Here is a 27,738-nt window from a genome sequence, read left to right as displayed (position 1 = left end):
AACCTGTTTATTTTGGCTGGAGAGAATGATGTGAAATATAAAGAATATAACAGGGAACTGAGAAACTCAGAAACCTATACTGGGGGATAAAACTAGGAAACAGGACCAGTGAAGCTGGGTGACGAGAGGAGAGCATGAAACAATATACACAGGAAGGTTATTAGGGAAGAGGAGACAGCAGGGACACATCAGGAGTAACGAGACAGTTAAAGCAAAACTCAACATAACCATCAAAATAAAGCAGGAAGCATAAACACAGACAGAGACAAAGACACACAAACTTAAAAGAGACAAAAGGTAAAAAAAACAGACACCGCAAAAGGACGAAACACGGGGAAGAGGCAAAGGAAACAGAAAGATAAGATACACATGAATAGCATACAATACAATACAATACAATACAATAGCCAAAATATGGGTGCTCTACGCAAACTGTGTAGGAATAAAATATAAATAGTAGACAGCAGAAATAAATAACAAATGGTGGAAATATGTAGGATGAAGAGGAACAAAGAGAAAGAAGGACACTGGAGAACAAAGTGGTGAGGGTTACTCAGACCACCATTAACGGACTAAATACATGGGAACTGGCACAGTGCAAAGGAGACAGAGAGGGACAAGGCACACAAAAAGAGGGCCTGGCAAAATTAGATGTCTATCAGAAGTACAGAATACAGAGACAGACAGACAGGCAGGGAAACAAACATGGAGACAAAACTGACTACATACAGGGAGGACACACAGAGACAACACTAACACAGCCTGAACATGAAAGGTAACAAATTTAGACAAGCAACTAAGAACTAGAAACATGAATGACTAAAGTAGGAAGCACTAATTAGGAGGGGAAATAATGCTAGACATATGGTACACTCTGAATATCACCAGTCTGTCGCAGAGCTGACACAGAGAGACAGACAAGCATTCACTGTTATTCACACCTACGGCTAATTTAAGGTTAGGGTCCAATCCTGTGGTCCAAAGACAAGCATGTGTGGCTGGGTAATAAACTACACGGAGAAGGCCCCAGCTGTGACGCCAGTTTAGTTCATTTGTTGACTGATACATCGATGTAGTCTCTCAGGAACGAGGGTGAAATGCCAACGACCGTCTGTCTGTTTTCAGGGCTGTATTTGAAGCCATATTCAAATTAGCGTCACACATATTAAGTGTCACACATTTTGATGGGTTTCCGCTGATAGTTTTCACTTGGGTCTTATGGTGTTAAATACCCCAGCGTGTGGTCAGAGGGTGAAGAGCCCGGACGATTAGTGGGATTTTAGGTGTGGTGTAAAAATGCACAAGACGCTGCAACTTTAAAAATGTTGTTGCTTCAAGGATTAACGTACAGCCATACTTAGGCTGCATTTGCCACTGGTTCACTTTCAGTAATTAAAATAGCTTTTACACATGATAAGATCAAATGTCAGCTACACTGTGACGGTCGAGGGACCACACTCGGATATATTTATTCGCTTGTTCTCTTTGTGTGATATGAGTTTCCATCTGAATTTAACCCTTGTGTGGGGCTGATCTGTGGGACCCTTTGTAAAAGTTTCTATTAGTTCAAGCTTGGCACATTTTCTGTGACGAGACTTCAAACCATTCCCACTATCCTTAATCAAGATGGTGATTCTTCAGAAGGTGATGGGATAGGAAGAGTTTTCAGAACATGAGGCCTTTTGTCTTTATTGGAGAGGTCAGTGAAGATAGGAAGGTGGGGGGAAGGCGAGGGGGGAATGACACACAGGAAACGGTGTGGGTTCGACCCAAAGACAGGCCTGGGCAGTGAGGACTCTCGCCTTCAGTGGCACTGTTTTATCAGTCTGACAGTGAGTCTGAAGACAGAGCAACCCAACAACACAAGTTACTATGTTGTCACTAAGCAGGACATTAAATCAAATTCATGAGACACCAAAACAAGAGCTGGAGCCCAAAACAGCCATGAAGTCACAGTATACACAAATACACAAGAAACACAAAAACCAGCTGGGTGGATGAGGCTCGGGAACCTTCTATTACGTTGAAGGTTGGCGTTTTGCTCTCTGGCTACTCCAGCCTGCTGAAGCTTCCTTTGGTTACAAGATACAGAACCCCAGAGTGAATGTTTGTGTGAATGAGACATGTTATAAAGCATTTGTTTCACTTTTAACTCAGTTTGAAGAAGTAAACCTCAGGAGTGATCAGAAACTCCTCTACTTCAGCTTCTATTTGTCCAAGATTTCACCTCATATCTTGGTTATGGTTATTTTTTCTTTTATTAAATTGCAATTGATCACACTTCTGTTCATGAACGTGCTCTAACAAGGGTAAATTCCAAATATTAACCATCTACATAGTGTGTATTGTTTGGGATTGAGATGGGTGAGTGAGAATCTCAGGAACAGCACACAAAGGGTTAATCTCGATCTTTACTTTCCGCTGTTTCTGAAACCTTTTGAGCAAACGCTTCAAAGCAGAAGAAAATATTGGTGTGAACCCTCCTTTCACTTCACAGCACTTGCTGGTTACATTTTGGGTGCTTTTGTGTGAAAATCTGAAATATGACAATTCATATCTCTGCAGCTACGTGTCTAAAACAAGATTTACATTTACAGGCAGTTTTTTCCCCTCATGCAAGCAGAGTTATGGCTTCTATGATTTTAGTTATTTTTAGCACAGAGGAAGACTGTGCTGATCTTTGTACGTGGGAGTTCTTTTTTAAGCTATGGAACCTTTTTAAAATTAAATGAGTTTTAAACAATGTGATTATAATGAGGAGGCAATTGCCTAATCTGTATATCTGTCTATTTTAATTCCTCACCCTTTGTGTTTGCTCACAAACTGTTACATGCCATTAAATTTCATGAGCCTGCAATTTGGTGATTGTCTATCATTTGTACAAAAAGCACTTCTTTCTTCAAACTCTGAACTCTGAAAAGTGAAGTACTTAACCCTCATTGTCGGTACGGGCAAAACACAGTTGCACATCCTGTGTTTGTTTTCACACCCTTACAGCACGAACTGCTTCTGTTCCTCACTGACCTTTGTTAAACATAATGCCCACTGTGCCTGAGATCAGCTGGGGTTTAATCACTAGGCACAAATTTATTTTATTGAACATCATCATCCCTTTAAATACATGCAGTCTTTTTTTCATTTTTTGAATAAAACCGGCAGACAGGAAAACGCCAAAGACACATTAGAAGAACAGAGCGCGGCAGAAAGCAGTGATGGGCCCTAAGACCATCAGCACGGTCTAACCACAGTTTCCACACTCAGACACTGAATCAAAAAGATGTGCACACCACACACATCCACCCACCATTGTCTGCAGTCAGCAGTCTGCAGAGACTATTTAATTTGATCAAACTCCCTGCAGCTTGTCTTGTGTTCTGTAATTTGTTATACTTCATAGTGTTTGCATGGGCTGCTGAAGTCAAATGCATCATCATGGGGATGGATGCAAAGTACTGAGGAGCTTCTGCTGCGTTTTACAGTCTTCTTTTTTGTCTGCATGTGTCCTAAAAACAACATGCAACCTAAATATGGCAACAAAAACCTCAGTGTACGATATCCTCTTTCGGCTAGTCACGTCACTCTTGAGACATTATTTATGTTTCCTTATGTTTACCTACTTAACTTCATGTCATTTATTTTTCTATTTCTTTCTTTCTTTCTGTGGAATTTGGTCACAGTTCTTGAACCACATTCCAGATTAAAGTGATGTGTTGTAATTGGCATGTTTAACTAAATGACTCATATTATGATAACACTTCTAAGAAGCCAGGCAAATGCAAATGTATTTTTTTAAGCGGTCTGAGCAGTAGTTTTTGGGGTCTCTGAAGGTCTTTCAGTTTTTCTTTTGTTTTTATTTCAGTGGCTACTTTACCACTTATCTTCAGTCACTCATACTTTATCATTTTCAGATTCATGTTTGTTTTTGTTTGTTTGTTTATTAAGCCACATTGGTGTATGATGATCAAACTGGAAGACCCAGGAGTATGGTGAAGGGAAACAGGAAGCAAATGATGAGATATAACAAATACTACAAGAACTGGACTGAAAAATCAGCGGCAGCAGGTCTCCTGGAGTGCTGAATCCAAATTTAGGAGGAGGAGGATTCAGGAGGAGAGTTACAATAATTAATTTCAACAGCTTTCTGTAAAACACAGTGGAGGCTCCGTTGTGGTTTGGGGATGCATTTCAACCAGGGATGTTGGTCTTTTCAAAATGAAAAATACAGACTGGTTTTGAGGCATTTTCAGCACAATGATGAACCCATACACACTGCACCCAATGCAGTTAAAGCATACCTGGATAGAAAACACATTGGAGCACTATCAGTAGTGGATTGACCTCTCCAGACCCCAATCCTACTGAAGACTACTGAAAGAAATAATGAGAAAGCTTGCCTTAGAGAGTTCAGACCGCGTTGAAGAAAACAGGTGGTGATATAAAAAACCTGACGTGTACTCTTGTTGCTCATCTAACAAGGGTATACATCAGGACAGGAAAATATGCTGTATTTTCCTGTATGCTTGCTAATGATTCAATAAATTGATGAATTTTTGCCCCACTGTTTTGGTTTCTATTTTTTGGTGAAAAGTATAATGTGGAAGAAACTGTTTGCTTTACTTTTAGAGTAACCCTTACAGGGGTTTATGTGTAAAAATAAATTACATTTGTTTACAAATAATTCAATAAAATAACATTCAGAAAGACAACTTTTAGAAATAATAAGATCTATTTAGATATGGCTTTCTTTTTCTGAAAGTCACGTTTCAATGTAAATTTATTAAGTTTAAATAAATTTAAATATTCTTACATAGCCGTAATTTAATTTAATTTATTTTAATTTATCTTTCACTGTTGAACTACTACGGGTAATTGTTGCTCCGCCCCCTCTTGTTACGTGTATTCTCACATGGTCTCGTCCCTGTAATAAGGGTGTGTATTTTCAACAGCTTAATCTGTTTTAAGCCATTACCGTCAAATTACTAAACATTGTTTCAATATGGCTCCTAAAACCCTTCTTTAGTTTTAAAAATTGTGTATATATGGCACCAAATAATCAATTATAATGTCGTTAATATTGATTTAATTTATTGCCTCCCCCTTTCTCGTACATGGTACGATCCCTTCGCGTTCGAAGTTGAAGCGGGAGGAAGTTGTCGATGTCTTGCCGGTTGTTGTTGATGTTTCTCTAAAAAAGAAAAGGCACCGCAGGTATATTATTTATCGAATTTACATTTATCATATTTATCGTAATGTAATCTTATGTTTTGAATGCACGAGTCACTGTTCACTGTTTCAGGCTTTTATGATTAGTTTATTTTCTGTTGTCATTACAATGAAAGATAAGCTGGCTAGCTAGTGTTAGCCTGCATACTTAAAACGGACATTGGTTGAAAGCATGTAAACTAAATAGTTAGTTTCTCTCTTGTCGCTCTCTTTAACAAAGTCTCCTTACAGTGCAGTTTTTGTTGTACAAGATGGACGTGACGACCTGTCTGAAGTCTCTGCTGCTGGCTATACAGCAGTACAGAGACAGCAGGACAGCGCAGCACGCAGCACAGCTACAAAAACAGGTGGAGGTGAGCTAACTGTTCAGTTTATACATCCGTCAAACTGGAGAATCACACCTGAGTGGCTTCATGGGGCTCCGCGTGAGGCAAGCAGTGGTTTTGGAGTAGAATATACAAAGTAGGGGTTTGCTGTGTAATAATTTGGCCTGTGATTACAACTCAGAATGCTGTTAGGGATATGTGTATACTATCCCTGTGCAGTTTACCTACATGTTGTGTGTTTGCAGAAGCTTTCAGGGCTGAAGTGCGAGCAGCTGCTGTCCTCAGCTCAGGCTCTGCCCAGCGAGTGTGTGAGTGGGCTGGTAGAGCTGGCTGGAAACCCAAGCACCAGCCCCACCCTGACGAGCTCCATCATCTCCCTGCTGTCACAACTAGGTACAGAACACCTCTTCACACTTTATACACACTTCAGCACCAGTAACGGACCATCACCTGAGTGGCAGTTTGAATTCAAGTTTATTATAGTTAACTAAAACTTTTTTTTCACAGAAATGTGAAATTCCAGAAAAGTCCCAGATTTTAGTCTTTATTTGATTACTTCTGTCAAGCCAACAAGCTTTTGGGGCTTTTGCGATGTCATGTCATAGAGATGTAGTTTTATCTAAATGGCATAAACTATTGTGTTTATATTGTAAGCAGAGGAGTAGTGCTGCTGGAGCAAAAGTATTTAAAACATTCACATACAACTTAATCTGTTGAAATTTGGTTGTCATTATCAAAGTGTTGCATTAAAGTCAATAAACACTAAATGAATGGTCAAAGCTGTAGGGCCAAATTTCCTAACAGTGTGTGCCAGTGCAAAGCCTTCTTTAGGCATCAAAAAGCTGCTGGCGGGTTCACCAAAGAGGCACCGTGTCAGTTTTGTGACTGAAAGCTGCCGGGCAAATTAATGTGACAATGCTTTTACAAAACAATCCCATGGGAGTGGAAAATTCTTTGGGTGATCTACTAACGGTGTACTTGTACGGTGTAATTTCATGCATTCAGTTCATTTCAATAATTATCTGCCAAGAGCATCACAGATTAGTGGATCAGAAATGAGCACACCCGATGAGGGAGTCTGTTGAAGCCAGTGATGCTGTAACAAAAATAATATAGTGAAAGGTTTTACACATGTCCCTCTCTGAAAACGGTGTGACAAATGAGAGGAGGCTGAAGAAGAATCAATATATTTTTCTATAAGGATGAACTTATCTGATAGAATTCGTTTGGGACTGTTGTGAGGTCCTGAGGTCTGAGACTCGGGTGGAGCGGAGGATTCATCCTGAAGACAGCTGTATTACCACAAACTGTCCCACCGTATAAACCTGACATCTGTGTGTAACAGCTGATCTGTACAATGTGCAGAAGAAAACAAAGTACTTGCCATCAGATCTAAACTTCTCTGAAGACATATGGCTGGTGTGTGTGCATGCAGTGCATTTTTTTTTTAACCTTGAAATACCGATCATTACATGACATACAGAAAAAAGATCAATGTGTCGATTTATGCATGTGACACAGTACTGTGTAACTTCAACGCAGGGACGGGTTAGGATCAGAGTGTAAATAACATCTTGTGTTCTTCTTTGCACATCATGCAGGTCGACACTGTCAAAGATTCCTATGTGGTTGAATAGTTTGGAATAAAACAGCTGTACTCTGGATGAATCCTACCTCCACCTGATTTGTCAGATATATGTGTAACTCTTGAGGTTAATGCTAGAATAGAGGGACAATTCAAAATTCACCAGATAATAAGTGAGGCAGAGGGATGGCATTGTAGTCAGAGGGGTGAACGATCATACAGGGAAGAATAAAAAAGAGAGGAGAAAATGTAAGCACCATGTAGGAACTAATAAAGATGGTCACACAGATGACTTTATGTTCTTTAATTCAGTCTGAAGTTTTATTACTTTTCCTGTGTTTTAGCAGAGCAATGTAAACTTACTGTTGTGTTGAAATAACCTTAAAAACAACTCAAATGTGCACATCTGTGACCAATATGCTTCTGCTTAAAAAGCCGCACTTCACATCCGATTGCAATGCCTCCCTGAGCTGCTGACAAGAACCTTTCATAGTATAACTGGTCCAAACACCAAGTCTGTGAAGGTTCTCAGTCATCCAGGTCATCGCAGTCTAAGGAGCTTGGAAAGAAAAGCGTCTGGACTTCTGTAAGTTGCTTGAAGACGTTTCACCTCTCATCCGAGAAGCTTCTTCAGTTCTGGGGTCAAATGGTGGAGAGTCCCAGATTTAAGCCCTGTGGGAGTATCCCCCCCGAGAGGGACAAAAGGACCCCCTAATGATCCTCTACCTAATCACATGAACCAAGGTGTGAAAACGGCTGTAGGTCACAATCAGCCAAGGTTTCAGGTGAGCTCATTGTGAAACCTAGCCCCACCCTATCATGTGATTTCCTGAGGTCAGATGCCAAAGGGTGTGAGTGGGCGTTAAGGCGTCTGGGAAGGGATCTCAAGCTTCTCGGATGAGAGGTGAAATGTCTTCAAGCCACATAAAGAAGTCCAGACGCTTTTCTTTCCAAGCTCCTTAGTCCAAACACTAAAACTGAAAACTAAACTCAAACGAGCAAATCTGGAACTGAAATTAAACTGAGCGGAAATCAAATTCAAAGAGAACTAATGTGGAAGAAGTCATGAGAAAATCAAAGCATCAGTAACTTTGTTTACAGCTGTGTGGACATCATATAAATTGAGGTTTTCACTTCCACAAAAACATGTTACAGGTTCAAGCTCACACATCAAATCTCCGGCTTTATATAAAATATTGTCGTTCCATGCTTTCAAAGTATTTCTGTGATGCAGTGTTATTTTATGGAGCAGAACAATTCTTGACACTTGTTGATTATACAGGTATAATATATAGAAATACATGGTGCCACTGGCTTGAAAATGTATCATCCTAAAACTTTTGGTGGGGACCTGAGTCTGAGACCTCTGCGTCTAACCATCTATGTGAGTCCCATTATATTGATGGGAACTGCAACTTTCACATGTTATGGCCATAAGCGACATTAAGTGGGTTTTTTTGTTTTGTTTTGTTTTTGAAGATACTATGATTCTTTTCATAAAATTAAAAAATTTATTCAATTTCAAAGTCTTAACTTTGATTTCAGGATTTCAGAAATGTACAGTAATTTTTTCCTATTCAAAACCAAAACTTTTATTCAGTGTCCTTTACCGCAGTGTTCTTATTGCCTCACATGTTTAACTCATGTCCATACTGCAGGAGGCAGAGGGGAGGGGAGTCAGACCTAGTGCTGTCAGGAGATGAGGTGGAGGAAGACCAGACATTACAACAGGAAGGATGAGAGAGCATGTTTTGAGAAACCTGAGCATGGACAATGTGTAATCTGGGGCTTTGAAGTTGTTGCTTTTTAGGTATTATGATGTCTAGAAGGGAAATAAGAACCTTTTCAGGTCATCAGTAATCTAGGATCCAGATGTTCTCATCCCTGGTTTTATCCAATTCAGTCAGTTCAGACAGATTCTTCAAGATAAGGGAGTCCAAAGTAAGAAATGGTCTCTGGTAAGGGGGAAAGAATAAATCCCTCTGAAAAATGAGACCTCTCTTAAAGATAATTCAACAAGGCTTCCTTAATCCGCTGAGACCATAGAAGGATGGTTAACAGGCTAGTGTTCCATATGTAGCTTATACAATACTTTTTTTGCACAGGCTTCTCAGACCCTGGTATGTCCTCCTCTGAGGTTTCACCTTCTTTTCTCAGTGTCAGGCCCTGTTTCACCTCATGTAGTATGGCTGCCCTTCTACAGTTCTGAGTAAAATCCTGTCTGCCTCAAATATATGTGCAGTATGTGGATTTCCACTGTTTTTACAAAATTTCAATAACAAGAGCAAACTATTTGTTTGTGTGCCAAACTTTTCACAATGTGCTGGAAGCTAATCTTTGAATGCATAAATGATCAGAGGCCAGTTGGTCAGTTAGGGTTATTATTGTCTCCCAAAGAATCATATCATATTGGGTCAGGACACTGCTGCATCAATAAGTAGAGAATAGTAAACAGGACGTATAGTGTAGTAAGAATAATAATTAAAAAAAGGATGTTCATGATTTCTGAGACAGAAAATTCACACACTAACGATTTCATACACACTCATTCCTCACAGCCTGTGACGATCAGAGCCGGGAGATTTTGCACAGCAGCTACAACCTCACCAGCACCCTGGCTGCTGTCATACACTGTCACAGCAACACACCCGGGGAGCCTCTGGTGCTGCAGGTAAGCCTATTATTACAGTCGGTGTGCTGCTAGCAAGGGGTGAGACTCAAGCAATTACAGGAAACGCTGTAGCTGTTTTCACCCAAACTGAAGCCCTGAAGCCTTCTAAACATTACCGTCAGCTTGTGCGAGCACAAATGTCTCTGCCAGTTCACAGTGACAGCACAGGTGTCGTGTGTCGGCTAAAGGAGGTCAAATTGTAAATGAAAAGTCAAATTCAAAGACGTAATTTTCATTAATTGTAATAAAACTAATCTGTCCAGATAAATTTATGCTTTGGTGTTGTGTCAAAATCACTGCAGCGTTTCAGAGCTAGCAGAAAGAAAGTGCCATAGTGCTTCTGCTCAAGAGCAGGCAATTTCAAAGACACCAAGGTGTCTTTGAAATTTGTATAAGCTGATGCATATTTAATGAGCAAAATGTAAAATTGAGAATTGTGGTTTACAATAAACTCTTTACCCCTTGAAGGCATAGTAGGAGTAAGTGTTAAGGCCATTTCCTGTACTGAGCAGAACAAACTGGGTGTGCATCAGAAGTTTGTGAGGATAGTTTCTGCCTGTGCAGAAAAACCAGAAACTATTCTAATAGTTGTCAAACCACATCTTCATTAATATAGATGTAGTAAATAACTGAAGCAGATTTATGACTGTAGCTGCTCGATAGACTTTTACCTCTTCATCATGAGTCTTTCTCTAACACTGTCTTTGTCGTCTGTGTTGTGTTGCTCTGTATTTCAGTGCCTCCAGGTGCTGCAGAAGCTGACCTACAACACTCGCATCTTCCAGTCCGCCAGCTACATCCACGAGCTCATCACTTTTCTCATGACCAACATGTGAGAAACACATCTCATCTCTGCCTTTATGTTATACTGAATTACTGCTCTTTATGTTTTGATTCAATTACGTTTCAATTAACGAGATTACCAACGGTCTTTCATCACAGCCAATCTCAAAATGAAGACGTTGTCATGTCATGTCTCGGCCTCTTGGCCAATCTTTGTCGCGACAACATCTCCGTGCAGATCTACATCAAGTCTCTGGTGAGTTTCTGCTGATTCACATACAAGAGGAAGAATTCTAAGAATTAGAGATCCAAGAAATTCATGAGCTGCAAACCACAATCGTCAAAATTTAACCAAAAAAGGCCTTTAAATATTTCGCAATACATATAATCAATATAGGATACTCTGTTTTTGCACTATTAAATTTTTTTGGGCCACATGCATTTGTTGTTGGTGACCAGTATGAGTGAAACTGGTTATGTTATTTTGTAGGACAACGTGAAGCAGTTTTATCGCACACTGATCAACTTTCTGGCTCACAACAGCCTGACTGTGGTGGTCTTCACGTTGTCTATACTGGCCAGCCTCAGCCTGAATGAGAAGGTTGGAGAGAAGGTAGGTGAACTCTGCTGGGATCTGCATTAAACAAAGTGTCTAAAGATACAATTTAAAATTAGCTGGCTTTTTTATGCTTGAATGATTCATAAGTCAGAGTTTAGTGACTTAAGAAACAGAGAAATCTTTCCTCTGAAAATGTTCAGGTGCACAGACTGGACTGAAAAAGACTGAAAAAGCAGCTAACGTCCAAAAAAATAAAAAATTGAAAGACCGCCAAAAAACATGGAGAACTTTTGCTCAAAAAAACACTTTTAAAAAAATTACAAGGTAATCTGACAAAATGTCATCAAATGAGACTCAAGACTTCTGCAGGTTTCTGTCATGATTCTATTTTTTTTTCTTAACAGTGGAAACAATTGTTCCTTTTTTAGTTTGTTCCTTTTTTCTCTTCTCGTTTTTATATGTTGAACAATAAACAAGATTCATGCTGATTCACATAATATCTTGTCTCTGATCTCTGGGATTTCCTCGTAGCTCTTTGACGCAAAGAACATCCATCAAACGTTCCAGCTTGTGTTCAACATCATCGTGAACGGTGATGGTACTCTGACAAGAAAATACTCAGTCGACCTTTTGGTTGATTTGTTAAAGAACCCCAAAATAGCTGATTACCTAACAAGGTATGCAGATAATTCAGAGCTCTTTTCCTGAATAGCTGCTTTACAACTGTGCTGAAAACCTTTTGTCCATTTCCAGGTATCCCCACTTCTCGGCATGTGTGTCTCAAGTGTTAGGACTGCTGCATTCGAAAGACCCAGACCCTGCAGCCAAGGTGAGAAACAAATGTGATAAAACACACCAGCTGTTCTTCACTCTGCAAGTTCCCAATATTCCCTGAAACCATCACGTGTGACACAGTTTGCATCAGACGTGATGCTCTGCAGCTGACGTTAGCACTGACCTTTTTGTGGTAACGGAGAAAAAACAAAAAAAGGCAAAAATGGGTCGCTCTTAGACAGTAAATTCCAATGTGGTCCGTGATGAGGTGCAAACTGCAACAAGTCCAGCCATGTGACTTCCTCCCTACTAAATATTCCACAGTCAGCTGTTAGTGGTATTATCACAGTGGATTGGGAATGACAGCAACTCAGCCACGAAGTGGTAGGCCACGTAAAATCACAGGGCGGGGTCAGCGTATGCTGAGGAGCACAGAGATCACTACAGACCTCCAAACTTCACATGGTCTTCAGATTAACTCGGAGGCAGCGCATAGACAGCTTCATGGATTGGGTTTTCATGGCTGAGCAGCTGCATCCAAGCCTTACATCACCAAGCGCAACGCAAAGCATTAAATGCAGTGATGTAAAGCACGGCATCACTGGACTCTAGAGTGGGGAGATGTGTTCTCTGGAGAGACTTTGGTGGAGGGGGGATTATGGTGTGGGGTTGTTTTTCAGGAGTTGAGCTCAGGCTCGTAGTTCCACTGAAAGCAGCTCAATGCTTCAACATACCAAAACATTTTGGACAATTTCATGATCACAACTTTGTGGGAACATTTTGGAGATGATCCCTCTATGTTCCAACATGGCTGTGCACCAGTGCACAAAGCAAGGCCCATAAAGACATAGATGAGTGAGTTTGATGTGGAAGAATTTGACTGGCCTGCACAGAGTCCTGACCTCAACCCGATAGACGACCTTTAAAGCAGCCAGGCCGACCCTATGAGTTAAGACTGGGCTGTCACTCAAGTTCATATGCACATGAAGGAAAACAAGCAAATATTGCTCAAACAAAAGGTAGCTTTCAGTTAAACTTCAGGGATATGAGCCTGTCCAGGTAAGAAGCAGAAGCCCGGGTGGATCCGTTTGTCCTACTTTGATGCAAATCATAACAAGAGGAGCGCATTCAGCATGGTGATGGCTGAGGGATAGAAAGCTGTACCTTAGTCTTAGTTTTTGTCTTTATGGCTCTGAGACGTCTGTCTGAACATCAGTGAATTACAGGGAGTGCAGAATTATTAGGCAAGTTGTATTTTTGAGGAATAATTTTATTATTGAACAACAACCATGTTCTCAATGAACCCAAAAAACTCATTAATATCAAAGCTGAATGTTTTTGGAAGTAGTTTTTAGTTTGTTTTTAGTTTTAGCTATTTTAGGGGGATATCTGTGTGTGCAGGTGACTATTACTGTGCATAATTATTAGGCAACTTAACAAAAAACAAATATATACCCATTTCAATGATTTATTTTTACCAGTGAAACCAATATAACATCTCCACATTCACAAATATACATTTCTGACATTCAAAAACAAAACAAAAACAAATCAGCGACCAATATAGCCACCTTTCTTTGCAAGGACACTCAAAAGCCTGCCATCCATGGATTCTGTCAGTGTTTTGATCTGTTCACCATCAACATTGGGTGCAGCAGCAACCACAGCCTCCCAGACACTGTTCAGAGAGGTGTACTGTTTTCCCTCCTCGTAAATCTCACATTTGATGATGGACCACAGGTTCTCAATGGGGTTCAGATCAGGTGAACAAGGAGGCCATGTCATTAGTTTTTCTTCTTTTATACCCTTTCTTGCCAGCCACGCTGTGGAGTACTTGGATGCGTGTGATGGAGCATTGTCCTGCATGAAAATCATGTTTTTCTTGAAGGATGCAGACTTCTTCCTGTACCACTGCTTGAAGAAGGCGTCTTCCAGAAACTGGCAGTAGGACTGGGAGTTGAGCTTGACATCATCCTCAACCCGAAAAGGCCCCACAAGCTCATCTTTGATGATACCAGCCCAAACCAGTACTCCACCTCCACCTTGCTGGCGTCTGAGTCGGACTGGAGCTCTCTGCCCTTTACCAATCCAGCCACGGGCCCATCCATCTGGCCCATCAAGACTCACTCTCATTTCATCAGTCCATAAAACCTTAGAAAAATCAGTCTTGAGATATTTCTTGGCCCAGTCTTGACGTTTCAGCTTGTGTGTCTTGTTCAGTGGTGGTCGTCTTTCAGCCTTTCTTACCTTGGCCATGTCTCTGAGTATTGCACACCTTGTGCTTTTGGGCACTCCAGTGATGTTGCAGCTCTGAAATATGGCCAAACTGGTGGCAAGTGGCATCTTGGCAGCTGCACGCTTGACTTTTCTCAGTTCATGGGCAGTTATTTTGCGCCTTGGTTTTTCCACACGCTTCTTGCAACCCTGTTGACTATTTTGAATGAAACGCTTGATTGTTCGATGATCACGCTTCAGAAGCTTTGCAATTTTAAGACTGCTGCATCCCTCTGCAAGATATCTCACTATTTTTGACTTTTCTGAGCCTGTCAAGTCCTTCTTTTGACCCATTTTGCCAAAGGAAAGGAAGTTGCCTAATAATTATGCACACCTGATATAGGGTGTTGATGTCATTAGACCACACCCCTTCTCATTACAGAGATGCACATCACCTAATATGCTTAATTGGTAGTAGGCTTTCGAGCCTATACAGCTTGGAGTAAGACAACATGCATGAAGAGGATGATTCAATTCAATTCAATTCAATTTTATTTATATAGCGCCAAATCACAACAAAAGTCGCCTCAAGGCGCTTTATATTGTACAGTAGATAGCACAATAATAAATACAGAGAAAAACCCAACAATCATATGACCCCCTATGAGCAAGCACTTTGGCGACAGTGGGAAGGAAAAACTCCCTTTTAACAGGAAGAAACCTCCGGCAGAACCAGGCTCAGGGAGGGGCGGCCATCTGCTGCGACCGGTTGGGGTGAAAGAAGGAAAACAGGATGAAAGACATGCTGTGGAAGAGAGACAGAGATTAATAACAGATATGATTCGATGCAGAGAGGTCTATTAGCACATAGTGAGTGAGAAAGGTGACTGGAAGGGAAAAACTCAATGCATCATGGGAATCCCCGGCAGCCTACGTCTATTGCAGCATAACTAAGGGAGGATTCAGGGTCACCTGGTCCAGCCCTAACTATATGCTTTAGCAAAAAGGAAAGTTTTAAGCCTAATCTTGAAAGTAGAGATAGTGTCTGTCTCCCGAATCCAAACTGGAAGTTGGTTCCACAGAAGAGGGGCCTGAAAACTGAAGGCTCTGCCTCCCATTCTACTTTTAAATACTCTAGGAACAACAAGTAGGCCTGCAGTCCAAGAGCGAAGTGCTCTAATAGGGTGATATGGTACTACAAGGTCATTAAGATAAGATGGGGCCTGATTATTTAAGACCTTGTATGTGAGGAGCAGGATTTTGAAATCAATTCTGGATTTAACAGGAAGCCAATGAAGGGAAGCCAAAACAGGAGAAATATGCTCTCTCTTTCTAGTCCCTGTCAGTACTCTTGCTGCAGCATTTTGGATTAGCTGAAGGCTTCTCAGCGAGTTTTTAGGACTTCCTGATAATAGTGAATTACAGTAGTCCAGCCTGGAAGTAATAAATGCATGAACTAGTTTTTCAGCATCACTCTGAGACAGGATATTTCTAATTTTAGAGATGTTGCGCAAATGGAAGAAAGCAGTCTTACATATTTGTTTAATATGTGCATTGAAGGACATGTCCTGGTCAAAAATGACTCCAAGGTTTCTCACAGTGTTACTGGAGGCCAAGGTAATGCCATCCAGAGTAAGAATCTGCTTAGATACCATATTTCTAAGATTTTCAGGGCCGAGTACAATAACCTCAGTTTTATCTGAATTAAGAAGCAGAAAGTTAGCGGCCATCCAGGTCTTTATGTCTTTAAGACATTCCTGCAGTTTAACTAATTGGTGTGTGTTACCTGGCTTCATGGATAGATAGAGCTGCGTGTCATCTGCATAGCAGTGAAAATTTATGCTATGTCTTCTAATGATGTTGCCTAGGGGAAGCATGTATAATGTAAATAGAATTGGTCCTAGCACTGAACCCTGTGGAACACCATAATTGACCTTAGTGTCTGAAGAGGACTCTCCATTTACATGTACAAACTGGAGTCTATTAGATAGATATGATACAAACCACTGCAGTGCAGTACCTGTAATACCTACAGCATGTTCTAATCGCTCTAATAGGATATTATGGTCAACAGTATCGAACGCAGCACTGAGGTCTAGCAGGACAAGCACAGAGATGAGTCCACTGTCAGAGGCCATAAGAAGATCATTTGTAACCTTCACTAAAGCTGTTTCTGTGCTGTGATGAGCTCTGAAACCTGACTGAAACTCTTCAAATAAGCCATTCCTCTGCAGATGATCTGTTAGCTGTTTGACAACTACTCTTTCAAGGATTTTTGATATGAAAGGAAGGTTGGAGATTGGCCTATAATTAGCTAAGACAGCTGGGTCTAGAGATGGCTTTTTAAGTAAAGGTTTAACTACAGCCAGCTTGAAGGCCTGTGGTACATAGCCGATTATTAGAGATAGGTTGATCATATTTAAGATCGAAGAATTAATTAATGGCAGGACTTCTTTGAGCAGTTTTGTAGGAATGGGGTCTAAAAGACACGTTGATGGTTTGGAGGAATTAATTATTGAAGTTAACTCAGAAAGATCAATTGGAGAAAAAGAGTCTAACTTAACATCGATGGTACTAAGAGTAGCTGTAGATAATATTACATCTGTGGGATGATTATTGGTAATTTTTTCTCTAATGATAAAAATTTTATTTGTGAAGAAGTTCATGAAGTCATTACTAGTTAACGTTAAAGGGATGGTTGGCTCAGTAGAGCTCTGACTTTTTGTCAGCCTGGCTACAGTGCTGAAGAGAAACCTGGGGTTGTTCTTATTTTCTTCAATCAGTGACGAATAGTAAGATGTTCTGGCTTTGCGGAGGGCTTTCTTATAAAGCAGCAAACTATTTCTCCAGGCTAAATGATGATCCTCTAAATTTGTGACACGCCATTTCCTCTCCAGCTTACGAGTTATCTGCTTTAGGCTACGTGTTTGAGAATTATACCACGGAGTCAGGGACTTTGGATTTGAGGCCTTAGTTTTCACAGGAGCTACAGTATCCAGAGTCGTACGTAGTGAGGAGGTAAAATTATTAACAAGATAATCGACCTCTGTTGGAGTAGCGTTCAGATAGCTGCTCTGCTCTATGTTGGTACAGGGCATTGAAGATGATAACAGTGGGTGGATTATATTCTTAAACTTAGTTACAGCACTTTCAGAAAGACATCTACTTTGATAAAGTCTACTCTCCACTGCTGTGTAATCAATTATTGTAAATGTAAATGTTATCAGGAAATGATCAGACAGCAGAGGGTTTTCAGGAAACACTGTTAAATATTCAGTTTCTATGCCATACGTTAAAACAAGATCTAGAGTGTGATTAAAGTGGTGGGTGGGTTCTTTTACATTTTGAGAGAAGCCAATTGAGTCTAGTAACAGATTAAATGCGATGTTGAGGCTGTCATTTTTAGCATCTACATGGATGTTAAAATGTGTGGACAAAATACTCATTTGCCTAATAATTCTGCACTCCCTGTATTGTTAACGTCTGCACCATCACAACATCTTGTTTTAAGCAGCACAAAAGCTTTGCATCAAATCACGGAGCAAACTTCAGGATGCTGCTGTGCTCACATCTGTTCAGTGCAGCCACCACATTCTCCTTTCAAGGCTTACAGACACAAACTCACTTAATTTTAGTGTGTTAATATATTTAAAAATATATAAAACAATCAAATTAATTTCTGACGCAAATACAAATGCTTTGTTTTTTTTGTTTGTTTTTAGACAAATAAGACGGGTGGCACAAAACCACCTGTGGTTTTTTCTTTTAAATATTTATTACTGCTCGTTAATAAGACAGAAGTATTTCATATTCCATTACTTAATCGATTATTATCAATATGACAATACACACCACACTTGTATAAATCATAGTTTTAGAGTTATAAACTTGGCCGACGATCAAGACCTTTGAGGTTTGACCAGAAGAACGATCGATCCAATAAACGCTGAGGTTCACAGAGGGAGAGCTGGTGTTTCAGCACTACAGAAAGGCTGTAATGTGTTTCAGTGGGGCTGTTTAGTGGTGTGGTTACACAGCTTATTTTGGGACCTGGTGTTGAAAGTCTAACATAAATATCTGTGTTAACCCAAAACGATTAACCAAAGAAAAGTCAAAGGGACAGAAATGTCCTTCACAAGCACAAGTGTTAGTCTTTCACTCTGGTTTACTGAACATGCATACAGATGGTCCAAACGTGTTTCTGTGTGTGTACGATAACAGCATTTTGCTGTTGCTGTTTTGTTTTGTTGTGCAGCAATTAAAGGAAACTGTTCTCACACAGAGTCACATGCTTTTTCTTCCTGTTATAACTGAACAGCAGCTTTTCTGATAAACTGGTGTCTCACATTAACTGATGGCAGTGAAACAGCTCCTTCAGGAGCTGCTGCCGACAAACCAGGAAATAAATGCAGGGAATATTTAGTCTTTAAAAATGTTAATGTTGTTTTTTTGTAACAGCCTGGTCTCACATTATTTGTGCGTGCAGGTTTAAGCTGTGACACCTGGATTATTCTGAAGTTTCAGTTGAACGATTCGGACACAACATCTGCAGCTGTCAGCGTTTTTAGCAACTGCTGCCTTATAAAGAAACTGCAAAATATAAAATCTCATGATGAGTTCATTTTTAGTTAATCTGGAAGAACAGCAGCAGAAATGGCCTCATACTTTCTTAAACTGAAAAACTAAACTGAAATGATAAAAATCTTCTATCAAAAACTGGAACTAAATTGAACTAAAAGAAACAACAAAAAGGCCCCGAAACCTGAAAGGATTCAACCTAAATTTGGATTTTAAATGTCAGATCTAGAGGTTTTCTTACATTTGCTCAGGAGTTTAAACAGAAACTAAAATTGATTTTTAAATTTAGGAAACTGTTGATTTTAAAGTCACTCAGTGTGTTTCCTTGAAATGAAAACATGATGCTGTAAAATGACCAAAACCACGAGCACAAGAGGAAGCAAGGCAGGGGCTTCACAGCATTTTGGTTGCTCTTTACCTTTGATGTTTAAAGTGAAAAATGAAACGCTGTAAAAACTGTAGTTAATAGTTTTAATATTAACAGGCAATTATAATGTTTAACTGGTTCAAAGCTGGTTTGCAAACCTCTTTTTTGACATCAGCTGAAAAGCTGTTGGACATTTGTTGGTTATTATTTGGTCGATGGTTTTATATCACAAGACCGAACTTGTTCAGTTTTGCTTTCATCTTTCATGTTTTGCTTTCGCTACCTTTTCCATACTAATAATGCACGAGAGGTTTAGGAACGCATCATGGTTTGGGTTAAAATATCAGGAGTGAAACCGATCACTGTGTAACATGACATGTGTCACAAAAGCAACGCCAACAGATTTTCTTTAATATATACTTACTAACATAAATATACAAATATGGCATAATAATATTATTAATAATGATAATGATGTTGCAAAAATGTTGTTATATATGTATTTGTCGGTTAAAATAAATAGATATAAATAAATAGATATTCAAGTTTCAGTGGTACAAAACAGAAAAGTATCAGATGTTTGTTGCAGTTTTATTAGATTTAGTCAGTTTGGTGATTATTGTAAGCTTGAAGCTGCTGCTTGTATTACTCACAGGTTATGTTGAAATTTGGGTGTTTTTTTTCTCTGAAGTTTATAAATGGTAAATGGCCTGTATTTGTATAGTGCTTTACACTACATTCAGTCATTCACACACACAATCTGGTGATGGCAGCTACATTGTAGCACACTGACAGAGGCGAGGCTGCCGGACACTGGCGCCACCGGGCCCTCTGACCACCACCAGTAGGCAACAGGTGAAGTGTCTTGCCCAAGGATATTTGGCATGTAGCATGGAACGGCCTGGGCTCGAACCACCGACCTTCTGGTTAGTGGCTGACCTGCTCTGCCACCTGAGCTACAGCCACCTCATTTTAAGCATCGAGGCATGAAGATGCTTCTGCTGTTTACTATGCATATGATCAGACTGTTCCTACTCTTAATCAGCATCAACCATTCTAACATATAAGACAGTAAATAAGGAAAAGCATTATCGGCCCACCTTATATTTTACTGTATAATTGCACACTTGCCTCTTTCTGCAGCCTATTTTTGGATAAAGGGAAGGAAAGCCTTTAGAAGGCCATGCTCAGCTGCTACAAACCATCTTGATGTGTGTGTCGTGTGCAGGTGTTGGAGCTTCTCCTTGCCATGTGCAGTGTCTCAGGTCTGCGCTCGCTCCTGTGCGAGGTGGTTTTCAAACCAGCGGGACTTAAACTCAGAGCCGCAGGACGGGACGGTGGACGCAAGGCGCAGTGTGGGCTGGCACTGGTGCAGTGGCTGAGCTCGCCCGTGGAGGGTGGCGAATCTTGCTCTCTGCAGGTCCTGCAGCTGTTGAGCGAGCTACTGGAGGTACGGTTGACCCACTGGGATACAGGGGAGTGGTCTGACAGTGGCAGAACCGGTCTGCAGCTTTTCTTCTGATTACCTGGAAGCCGTAATCCTGATTATAATAAAATTTGTTAGCTGTCCACCCACTTCTGTTCCTATCCTCTCCATGCAGGAGACGCTGGGAGCAGAGAGTATGCCTGATTCTACGCTGAGCTTTGTGGAAATGTTGCTTCCGGTACTGTTAGGGCTGCTGAAGGGCCTCAATCTCTCACAGGGAGACGCTCACCTGGGAAAACACTGTCTCCGCATCAGCTACGTCACCAGCCTGCTGCTAAATATCCTTCACGTGACCCTGCAGCCCTGCAGTCTGTCTCTGTCTGCACATGTCTGATTCCTTTGAAGCCTTAACTCTTCCACTCCTGTGCTCCGAGGATGCCACCAGATCCTTGGTGTCCTGCCAGATAAGCGCTCAGCTGTGCCTCTCACAGGTTGAAGCTATCCTCTCATGTTGTCATAGCAGCAATCCACTCAGCTGTCTGCCTCCCAGCTCTGACGATGATCTCAGGTGAGTGAAACATCTGATGACGTTTCGTTATACAACACATCAAGCTCAGGTTTTTCTGAGGGTTCATGTAATTTTTAGAGATGCAAGAGAAGCAGTGGGATTTCCAAACAGCGCATTATTAATGCAAAATACAGCTGCACTGCTTTATGTGATCAGTACTTTGTACTCACATTGTCCCTAAAAATCTTTAACTCTTTATCCCTTGAAAGTCTACCATGAGTAATACTTGAAGCAATTTTCTGAACTGAGTGGTTTCTGCCATATTTCAGGTGTTTGCATCAGAAGTTAGCGAGGGTGAGGGTGGTCTCTGCCCATGCAGCTACCCGAAAATGATTCTTCGTGTTGTCAAACTGCATCTTTTTGATATATACTGACGTGTCAAACCTCGTCAGTAAAGGTGCAGTGGAGATCATTAAATGTCATTATGGAGGGAAAAGATTTCAAAAAATCCCCCTAAAACAGCCGTGCTGAGCCAAATCAGCCATGCTCCATTTACTGGTTGCAGTTGGTGGTTGTTATGAAACTTGACAGACTCGCTCTGATATGTAGAGAAAAACACCAACCAACCATCAACACACAGCCCACGAACAGTAGTGAAAACTAGCTGCCGGACCAAAGATGTCAGCAGCCCAGGTGAATCCTGTGGCTAATGCTAACATGATGCCCAACAAGCTTTGGGAGAAGGTCTGTTTTTTTGTTGTTGTTGTTTATTTAAAAGGTCATTCTCAATTACACAAAGAGCCACAAGCAAGTTGAAATCTGAGAGACACAGCGCTGATCTACATAACAGATAAGGAAAACAATCCACTAAATGTGGTATCAACTTTTATTTTTATTTTTAAAGAGCTGTGCAGACTTATTACAGTCATTCACTTCACCTCTACAGAGACATCCGCTAAGTAATCCACTATGTAATTAACTGAAACTAGACTAAAAACTGAAAATACATATGAAAAAAAACATTTGAGTTAATTCAAATAAAAATATAACAAACGAGACTTTTGAGAAAGGTTTAAGCTATCCTCAGTTTTACTGCTTGTTAATCTGGTACAATGTGGTATCATAACTTAGCTGATGAGGCTTTGGTGGACATGTTTATTGAGTCACTGGATGTCTACAGACTCAAGACTGTCCTCCATACAATAACATATTAAACTTAACACTGAAACTAATGGAATGAGGCCCTTTTAAAGGGATAACACACTTGCAGACCACTGCAGCTGGCGCGCTGTCTAAACGGCACAGATGACCTTCAGAGACCCACAGTCTGTGCATCAAAAGAAGAACTGACACTTCACATCTGAAATGCATCACTCTATACTTAGTTTTGTTACTATTGATAACGGGATTTAAGTGAAGGCGTTTACCCACTTTCATACTTCATACTCATAGAAAGGCCTTAAAATGCTTTCAGCCTACAGAGCTGCAAATAACATTCAGGCAAAAATGTATCAAGTTTGAAAAGTCAGCTGCCACCCTGAACCTGAAACAACTTTAAATCAGCTTTTCATGATGAATTAAAGAACTCAGAGGTAATGTTATGTTATTATTTTGACTTAATTTAGCTGATGAAACTTTTCTCACTACTTTTGAGGTATTTTAAGATATTAAAATGTGTGTGTGGTGTCAGTCAGGTGTGTGCAGAAGCTCTGCTGAAGACTCTGGAGTTGATGAGCAAACTGAGACAGCATGTGAAGGACATGGAGACCAGCTTCTACAGGATGCTGCAGGTATTACATACAGGCTGATATTATATACCTTGTTTTTAGTACACGCAGGATTTTGTGTTCAGTTGAAACGGGCCATCATTCTCTCGGTTTTATCCCTCAGGACCAGAGGATAGTGACGCCGCTCTCTCTGGCCCTCACGTCCCACCACAGAGACCGTGTGCAGACTGGACTCTCTCTGCTGTTTGAAGCCACGCCCCTCCCAGACTTCCCCTCGTTCGTGTGAGTCTCATGATCGAAACTACACTTTTTTTTAATCCAGAAATATTTAATAGTTCTTTGAATTGTGGACAAAATGTCTTTGTTTTTTCTCAAGTCTGGGAGAAAGCATCGCCGCCAACAACGCTTATCGGCAGCGAGAGGCCGAGCTGTCTGTGAAGCGTGTGGCAGTGCAGGAAGTCCCGCCTCTCAGGACAAACACCAGCATGCTGAACTCTTCCAGTGTTTCCAACAAAAGTGTCCACAGTCTGGTGGAGAAGATTCAGACCGGGCTGGAGGTAGAGTGTGCAAGAATGTTTCTCTGCGACTTTTGAAATGTGAACATTTTCCATGGGGGAGCCAAACTTTGAAAAACAACTGTGATCAGAACATAAGACCAAGATGAAGCATTTTCTTCTTTCATTCAAGCACATTCACTTTGATACACGATGAGGATCAGTCAGATCAACTCAACCAAAGGGGGAAGACGCCATCTTGTGGTGCACTTTAACAAATACAAATTAAATTACATCCTCAAATTAACTATTAGGTAATGTAAATTATTCAAGAACACCACCAGGCTAGCAGTGACCTGTTTAGGCTTTTTATTTTATTTATTTTAATTTTAATATGCAGATTTTTCAGAAACCATAAGTTGTTAGATAAGTCGTTTAAATGTCCAAAATTAAAATCAATTGATACAAATAAAAATAATTTAAATAAAATCACCTTTTGAAGGTACTACAGATTATGGGTTCTCTAAAATGTTGTGGCACCCAACCACATGCGTGTCCTGCATCCATGTTTAACTTTTACTTTGAAATATTTTCAGGACCGAAATGTTTTTGCTTGATTTTGTGGGTCAAAACAATAAAATGTTGCTTGGGCTGCTGCTAACAAATGAAACGTCTTAAATTACATAAACAAACGTGATTTATCAAACTTTATATTGTAGCTACAGGCTGTGCACACAGTGCAGTTTGATAAGATAATGTACAGAAGTAAAAACACTAAATTATTAGATTCTGATATTATTTTCCACTTTTCTTTACTCCCTGGATAATTTAATGTCGTCGGGTTCTCGAAAACTCAGTTTCACAAAGAAATATTTAATTATTTTAAGAGTTTTTAAAGGTCGTAAAGTTTGGGAAGATTTGGTGTAACCCCTGAAAACAGTGTCGGCAACATTTCCAGACAAACAAAACTGTGTTATAAACGTTTTCGATCTTCCCGTCGAACTTTCCACTGAAGTCTGTGTGATGCTTGCAGCTGCAGGAGCAGGTCAAAGACTCTCACGTGTCCGAGATCATCGACGTGTATGAACAGAAGCTGGTCGCGTACGCGGTGAGTACATCAGGCCTAAGAAAAGTGATAAACACTGCTGTAATGTTGCAGACAAGTAACCTGTCATATGTTTGCAGTTTGTTTTTTTTAACAGTCTGATTTTTACTACTTGAGAGTTTTTGTTGATGCAACACTAAAGCATCTGCAGAAGCATTCAGACTTTATCTGGATTTTAGCTTTTCTGTATCTGATGAAGCTTTCTGTGTCTCCTCCTCAGTCTAAGGAGAGCCGTCTGCAGGACTTGATGGAGGCGAAGGCTCTGGCTCTTTCTCAGGCCGATCGTCTCCTCGCTCAGTATCGCTTTCAGAGAGCTCAGGCCGAGGCTGAGGTAACATGTTGTTATTGTTTTTAAAGTATTCTTTCCTTTAGATTGTGATAATTCAGTGTTTGCAGTGCCAGCCTCTTAAATGTGAGGATCATGTGCTTTATCTTTTTTGTGATGTTAAAACATTAAAAAGAACATCATAACGAGCTATTTGACCTTTGTTTTTCCTGTTTTTTCTTACATTTTGTGCTATAAGATTAATAGTGAATAAATACGTTTAATTACGCCGTTTAACGCAGTCTCAGGTTGTAGTTTGCAGATGCACTGCGTCACGCTGTCTGTGCCAAATGCTTTTCTGATTTTATGATGTTAAATGTGAAGCAGTGTCAGTTTGAGCAGCTCATAAAATCATTAAATCAAGCCATGAAAAAGTTCATCTTTGCTCAGAAATGGAATCATTGATGCTCGCTGTTTTTAGTAAAATCCACTTTTCCTGTGTGTTAATTTTGCCCCGTGTTCTGCCCGCAGGCTCGTAAGCTGGCCGGTCTGCTGAAGGACGCCGAGCGACGTCGCGAGGAGCTGAAGGTGGAGCTGAGCGGTCAGGTGCTGGAGGTGGAGCGCTCCAAAGCTGACATGGAGGAGCTGCTGCAGCACAACTCCAGGCTACAGCGGGACTCTGAGGAGCACCAGGCCCTGAAAGGAGCCTACAACACCCTGCTCAACAGGTCAGAGGCACTATGGTGAAACCACAGTGGGATTTATTTAGGTATTTATTAACAGCTGTAGTTAAACAGTGAAGGTTTTTCTCCTCACACTTCGCTCTCTGAGCCAACACAGTTCAATCTGCACTATTTCCTTTTAAGGCCAGTAAGAAGAGAAAAACACTTTTTTGTGTTTTGATGAAGTTACAGACACTGGGGTCAAATGTGTTTTGACTTTTTAACCACCAGAGTCTCTTTTTTTCTGTTCCTTCTTTTTGTTCTCACTTTTAAAATCCACAGGCTTGTTTTCAGTCTGTGATCTGTGCTGCAGATTTAACCAGTACTGTCCTGTTTTGTTTCCACCTGAGAGAAATGATCTTATAACATGTGTATAATAAAACTTTATTTCAAAGTTCAGGCTGTAGAAATGAAACTTTGGGCTGGTTTATTGGGACGTGCAGATGTGTGACAGTTTGGTTCTGCTGTGCAGGTTCAATGAGACGGAGCGGCTGCTGAAGGAGGTGCAGGCGGCTCATGTTTCTCTCACCAAACAGACCGACACCCTGAGGAAGAACCACGAAGCACTCCAGCTGCAGCAAAACAAGTATGCCCCACACACACACACACACACGTGCGAGACTTGTTTCCTTTGACCTGAAGACGAGGTTTCTGACGCTCGTTGCTTTTTGTTAGGACGGCATCATTGTTGGAGGAGAGAGAAGAGGAGATCAGATCGCTTAATTCAGATCTACAGAAGAAAAACGGTGACATCTCAGGTTGGTCTTCAGTTAATTTCACAGTAACAGACTCATACAAATGTGTGTATCCTAAATATGGGAAAGGACGTTTCCCCCTGAAATCTGATCCCAAGACTCTTCATTCATCAGAGATGTGAGAAAATCTGTGTAACTTCTATTTGTTTATTAGAGGAACGTTTTTATTGTCGCCAGCAGAGGCAAATGTTTGTCTAAAACTACAGCTGACTGATGAAGTCAAGATTATACGATATGTTTTTATCAGCGCGGAGATTAAAGACTACTTAAAGGATACGTAACCTATCCATGAGCCTCAATCAGCACTTTGCTTTGTTCCTGTCAGGTCTGCGTGCTGAACTCCGGGCTGAGGAGGAGAAGGTGAAGGAAAAGGAGCAGGAGAGGAGAGACCTGGAGGAGACGGTGGATGTTTTAAGGAAAGAACTCAACAAAACAGAGCAGGCCCGGAAAGACGCCAGCATCAAGGTAACAAAAAGAGTGCTGATCAAACACGACACATTTGCTCCAAGCTGCACCTGCAGCTTCTTTACCTTTGTTTCCCGTATCTGTCATATATATCTTAACATGGAAAATATTTTGTGTTGGGCTTTGTTTTTTAATTGATGCCTTAATTTTTGGTAAATGCACAGCTCACGTATGCACCTGTGATTTGATAGACAACTGACAGAAAAGTCGTACACGGTTTTCACTTGTGTGAAGAGATGCTGATAAGAAACAAACAATGCAAAAGTAACAAAGAAACACAAAAAAAGAAACTGAAATCCTCCAAAAAGGGAAAACAAAATGTCCAAATTCACATTAGGTGAAACGCCTTTTTGACAACTTAAAAAAGAAACAATAACAACTCTTGATAAAATAAAATAAAATAAAATAATAAAACAGCCTTTTAGATCCAGATCTTTAAAAAAAAAAAAAATCCCAAAATTGAACTTGTAACCATCGAGGCGTGAGACGGAGTCAAAGACAGACTCCTGCAGCCTGTCCCAAAGCTTCTGTCCACAGACGAATCCAAGCTTGTCACGGTTTAAGTCGATGATCAGGCAGCATACAGGAGATGAAACCAGGCCGGTTTCTTGATGTAGAACATTTTCTGTTTTCCAGGCGTCGTCTCTGGAGCTGCAGAAGAGTCAGCTGGAGACGAAGCTGAAGCAGAAGGAGGACGAGTTGAACAAACACTCTGCGATGATCGCCATGATCCACAGCCTCAGCAGCGGCAAGATGAAGAGCGACGTCAACCTGTCGCTCTGAGCAGCGACCGAGCCACAACGAGGAGCATCAGATTTTAAACACATCCCCATCAACTTTAAAGACGAAGCTTGAGCTTTGAACCTTTAGGAAACTTTTTATAGAAAACACTTAATGGACTGTATTAAACACAACTTATATTTTAAAATATGTCGGCGTGTTTCTGTCTCTGTGTCTGTTTTTATTTGGTAAATAAATGATAGATATGTGTGTAAAACCTGAACGTCTCTGCTGACTAGATCGTTTTTGTAAATTCCTCTTTAAAAAATATTTTAAAACATAACTAAAATGAACTGAAGCCATCAGCAAAACAATAAAGGAAATACACTTAAAGGCCTCGGCCTGCTTTTTGAAATAAATTCTGAATTATCATTTGCATTTTTATAGAGCTGACGGATGTTTTCAGACCCA

The 27,738-nt window shown here is 40.5% G+C and overlaps 1 protein-coding gene across 2 annotated transcripts; it reads left to right on the top strand.

Annotated features, from left to right (window-relative positions):
* Positions 1 to 5,093: 5,093 nt before the first annotated feature.
* cip2a (cellular inhibitor of PP2A) lies at positions 5,094 to 27,660 on the top strand. Of its 2 annotated transcripts, none has more exons than XM_005460950.3 (22): positions 5,094 to 5,208; positions 5,455 to 5,576; positions 5,795 to 5,942; positions 9,693 to 9,805; positions 10,543 to 10,637; positions 10,748 to 10,844; positions 11,079 to 11,201; positions 11,679 to 11,824; positions 11,901 to 11,976; positions 20,309 to 20,530; positions 20,682 to 20,844; positions 20,927 to 21,074; positions 22,705 to 22,804; positions 22,905 to 23,023; positions 23,118 to 23,298; positions 24,269 to 24,343; positions 24,561 to 24,671; positions 25,137 to 25,333; positions 25,800 to 25,913; positions 26,003 to 26,085; positions 26,408 to 26,547; positions 27,184 to 27,660. In XM_005460950.3, the coding sequence occupies exons 2-22, from the start codon at positions 5,475 to 5,477 to the stop codon at positions 27,328 to 27,330; spliced, it is 2,700 nt and encodes an 899-aa protein (XP_005461007.1). In that variant the 5' UTR covers positions 5,094 to 5,208; positions 5,455 to 5,474; the 3' UTR covers positions 27,331 to 27,660. The 2 variants fall into 2 exon arrangements, with proteins under 2 accessions (XP_005461007.1, XP_013120166.1); XM_013264712.1 differs by having other exon boundaries at positions 5,104 to 5,208; positions 5,444 to 5,576.
* The last annotated feature ends 78 nt before the right edge of the window (positions 27,661 to 27,738 follow it).

Source organism: Oreochromis niloticus, linkage group LG9 (genome assembly GCF_001858045.2).
Source record: "Oreochromis niloticus isolate F11D_XX linkage group LG9, O_niloticus_UMD_NMBU, whole genome shotgun sequence".
Lineage (NCBI taxonomy): Eukaryota > Metazoa > Chordata > Actinopteri > Cichliformes > Cichlidae > Oreochromis > Oreochromis niloticus.
Note: the sequence above shows the minus strand (reverse complement) of the source record. Positions and strands in the feature narration are given on the sequence as shown.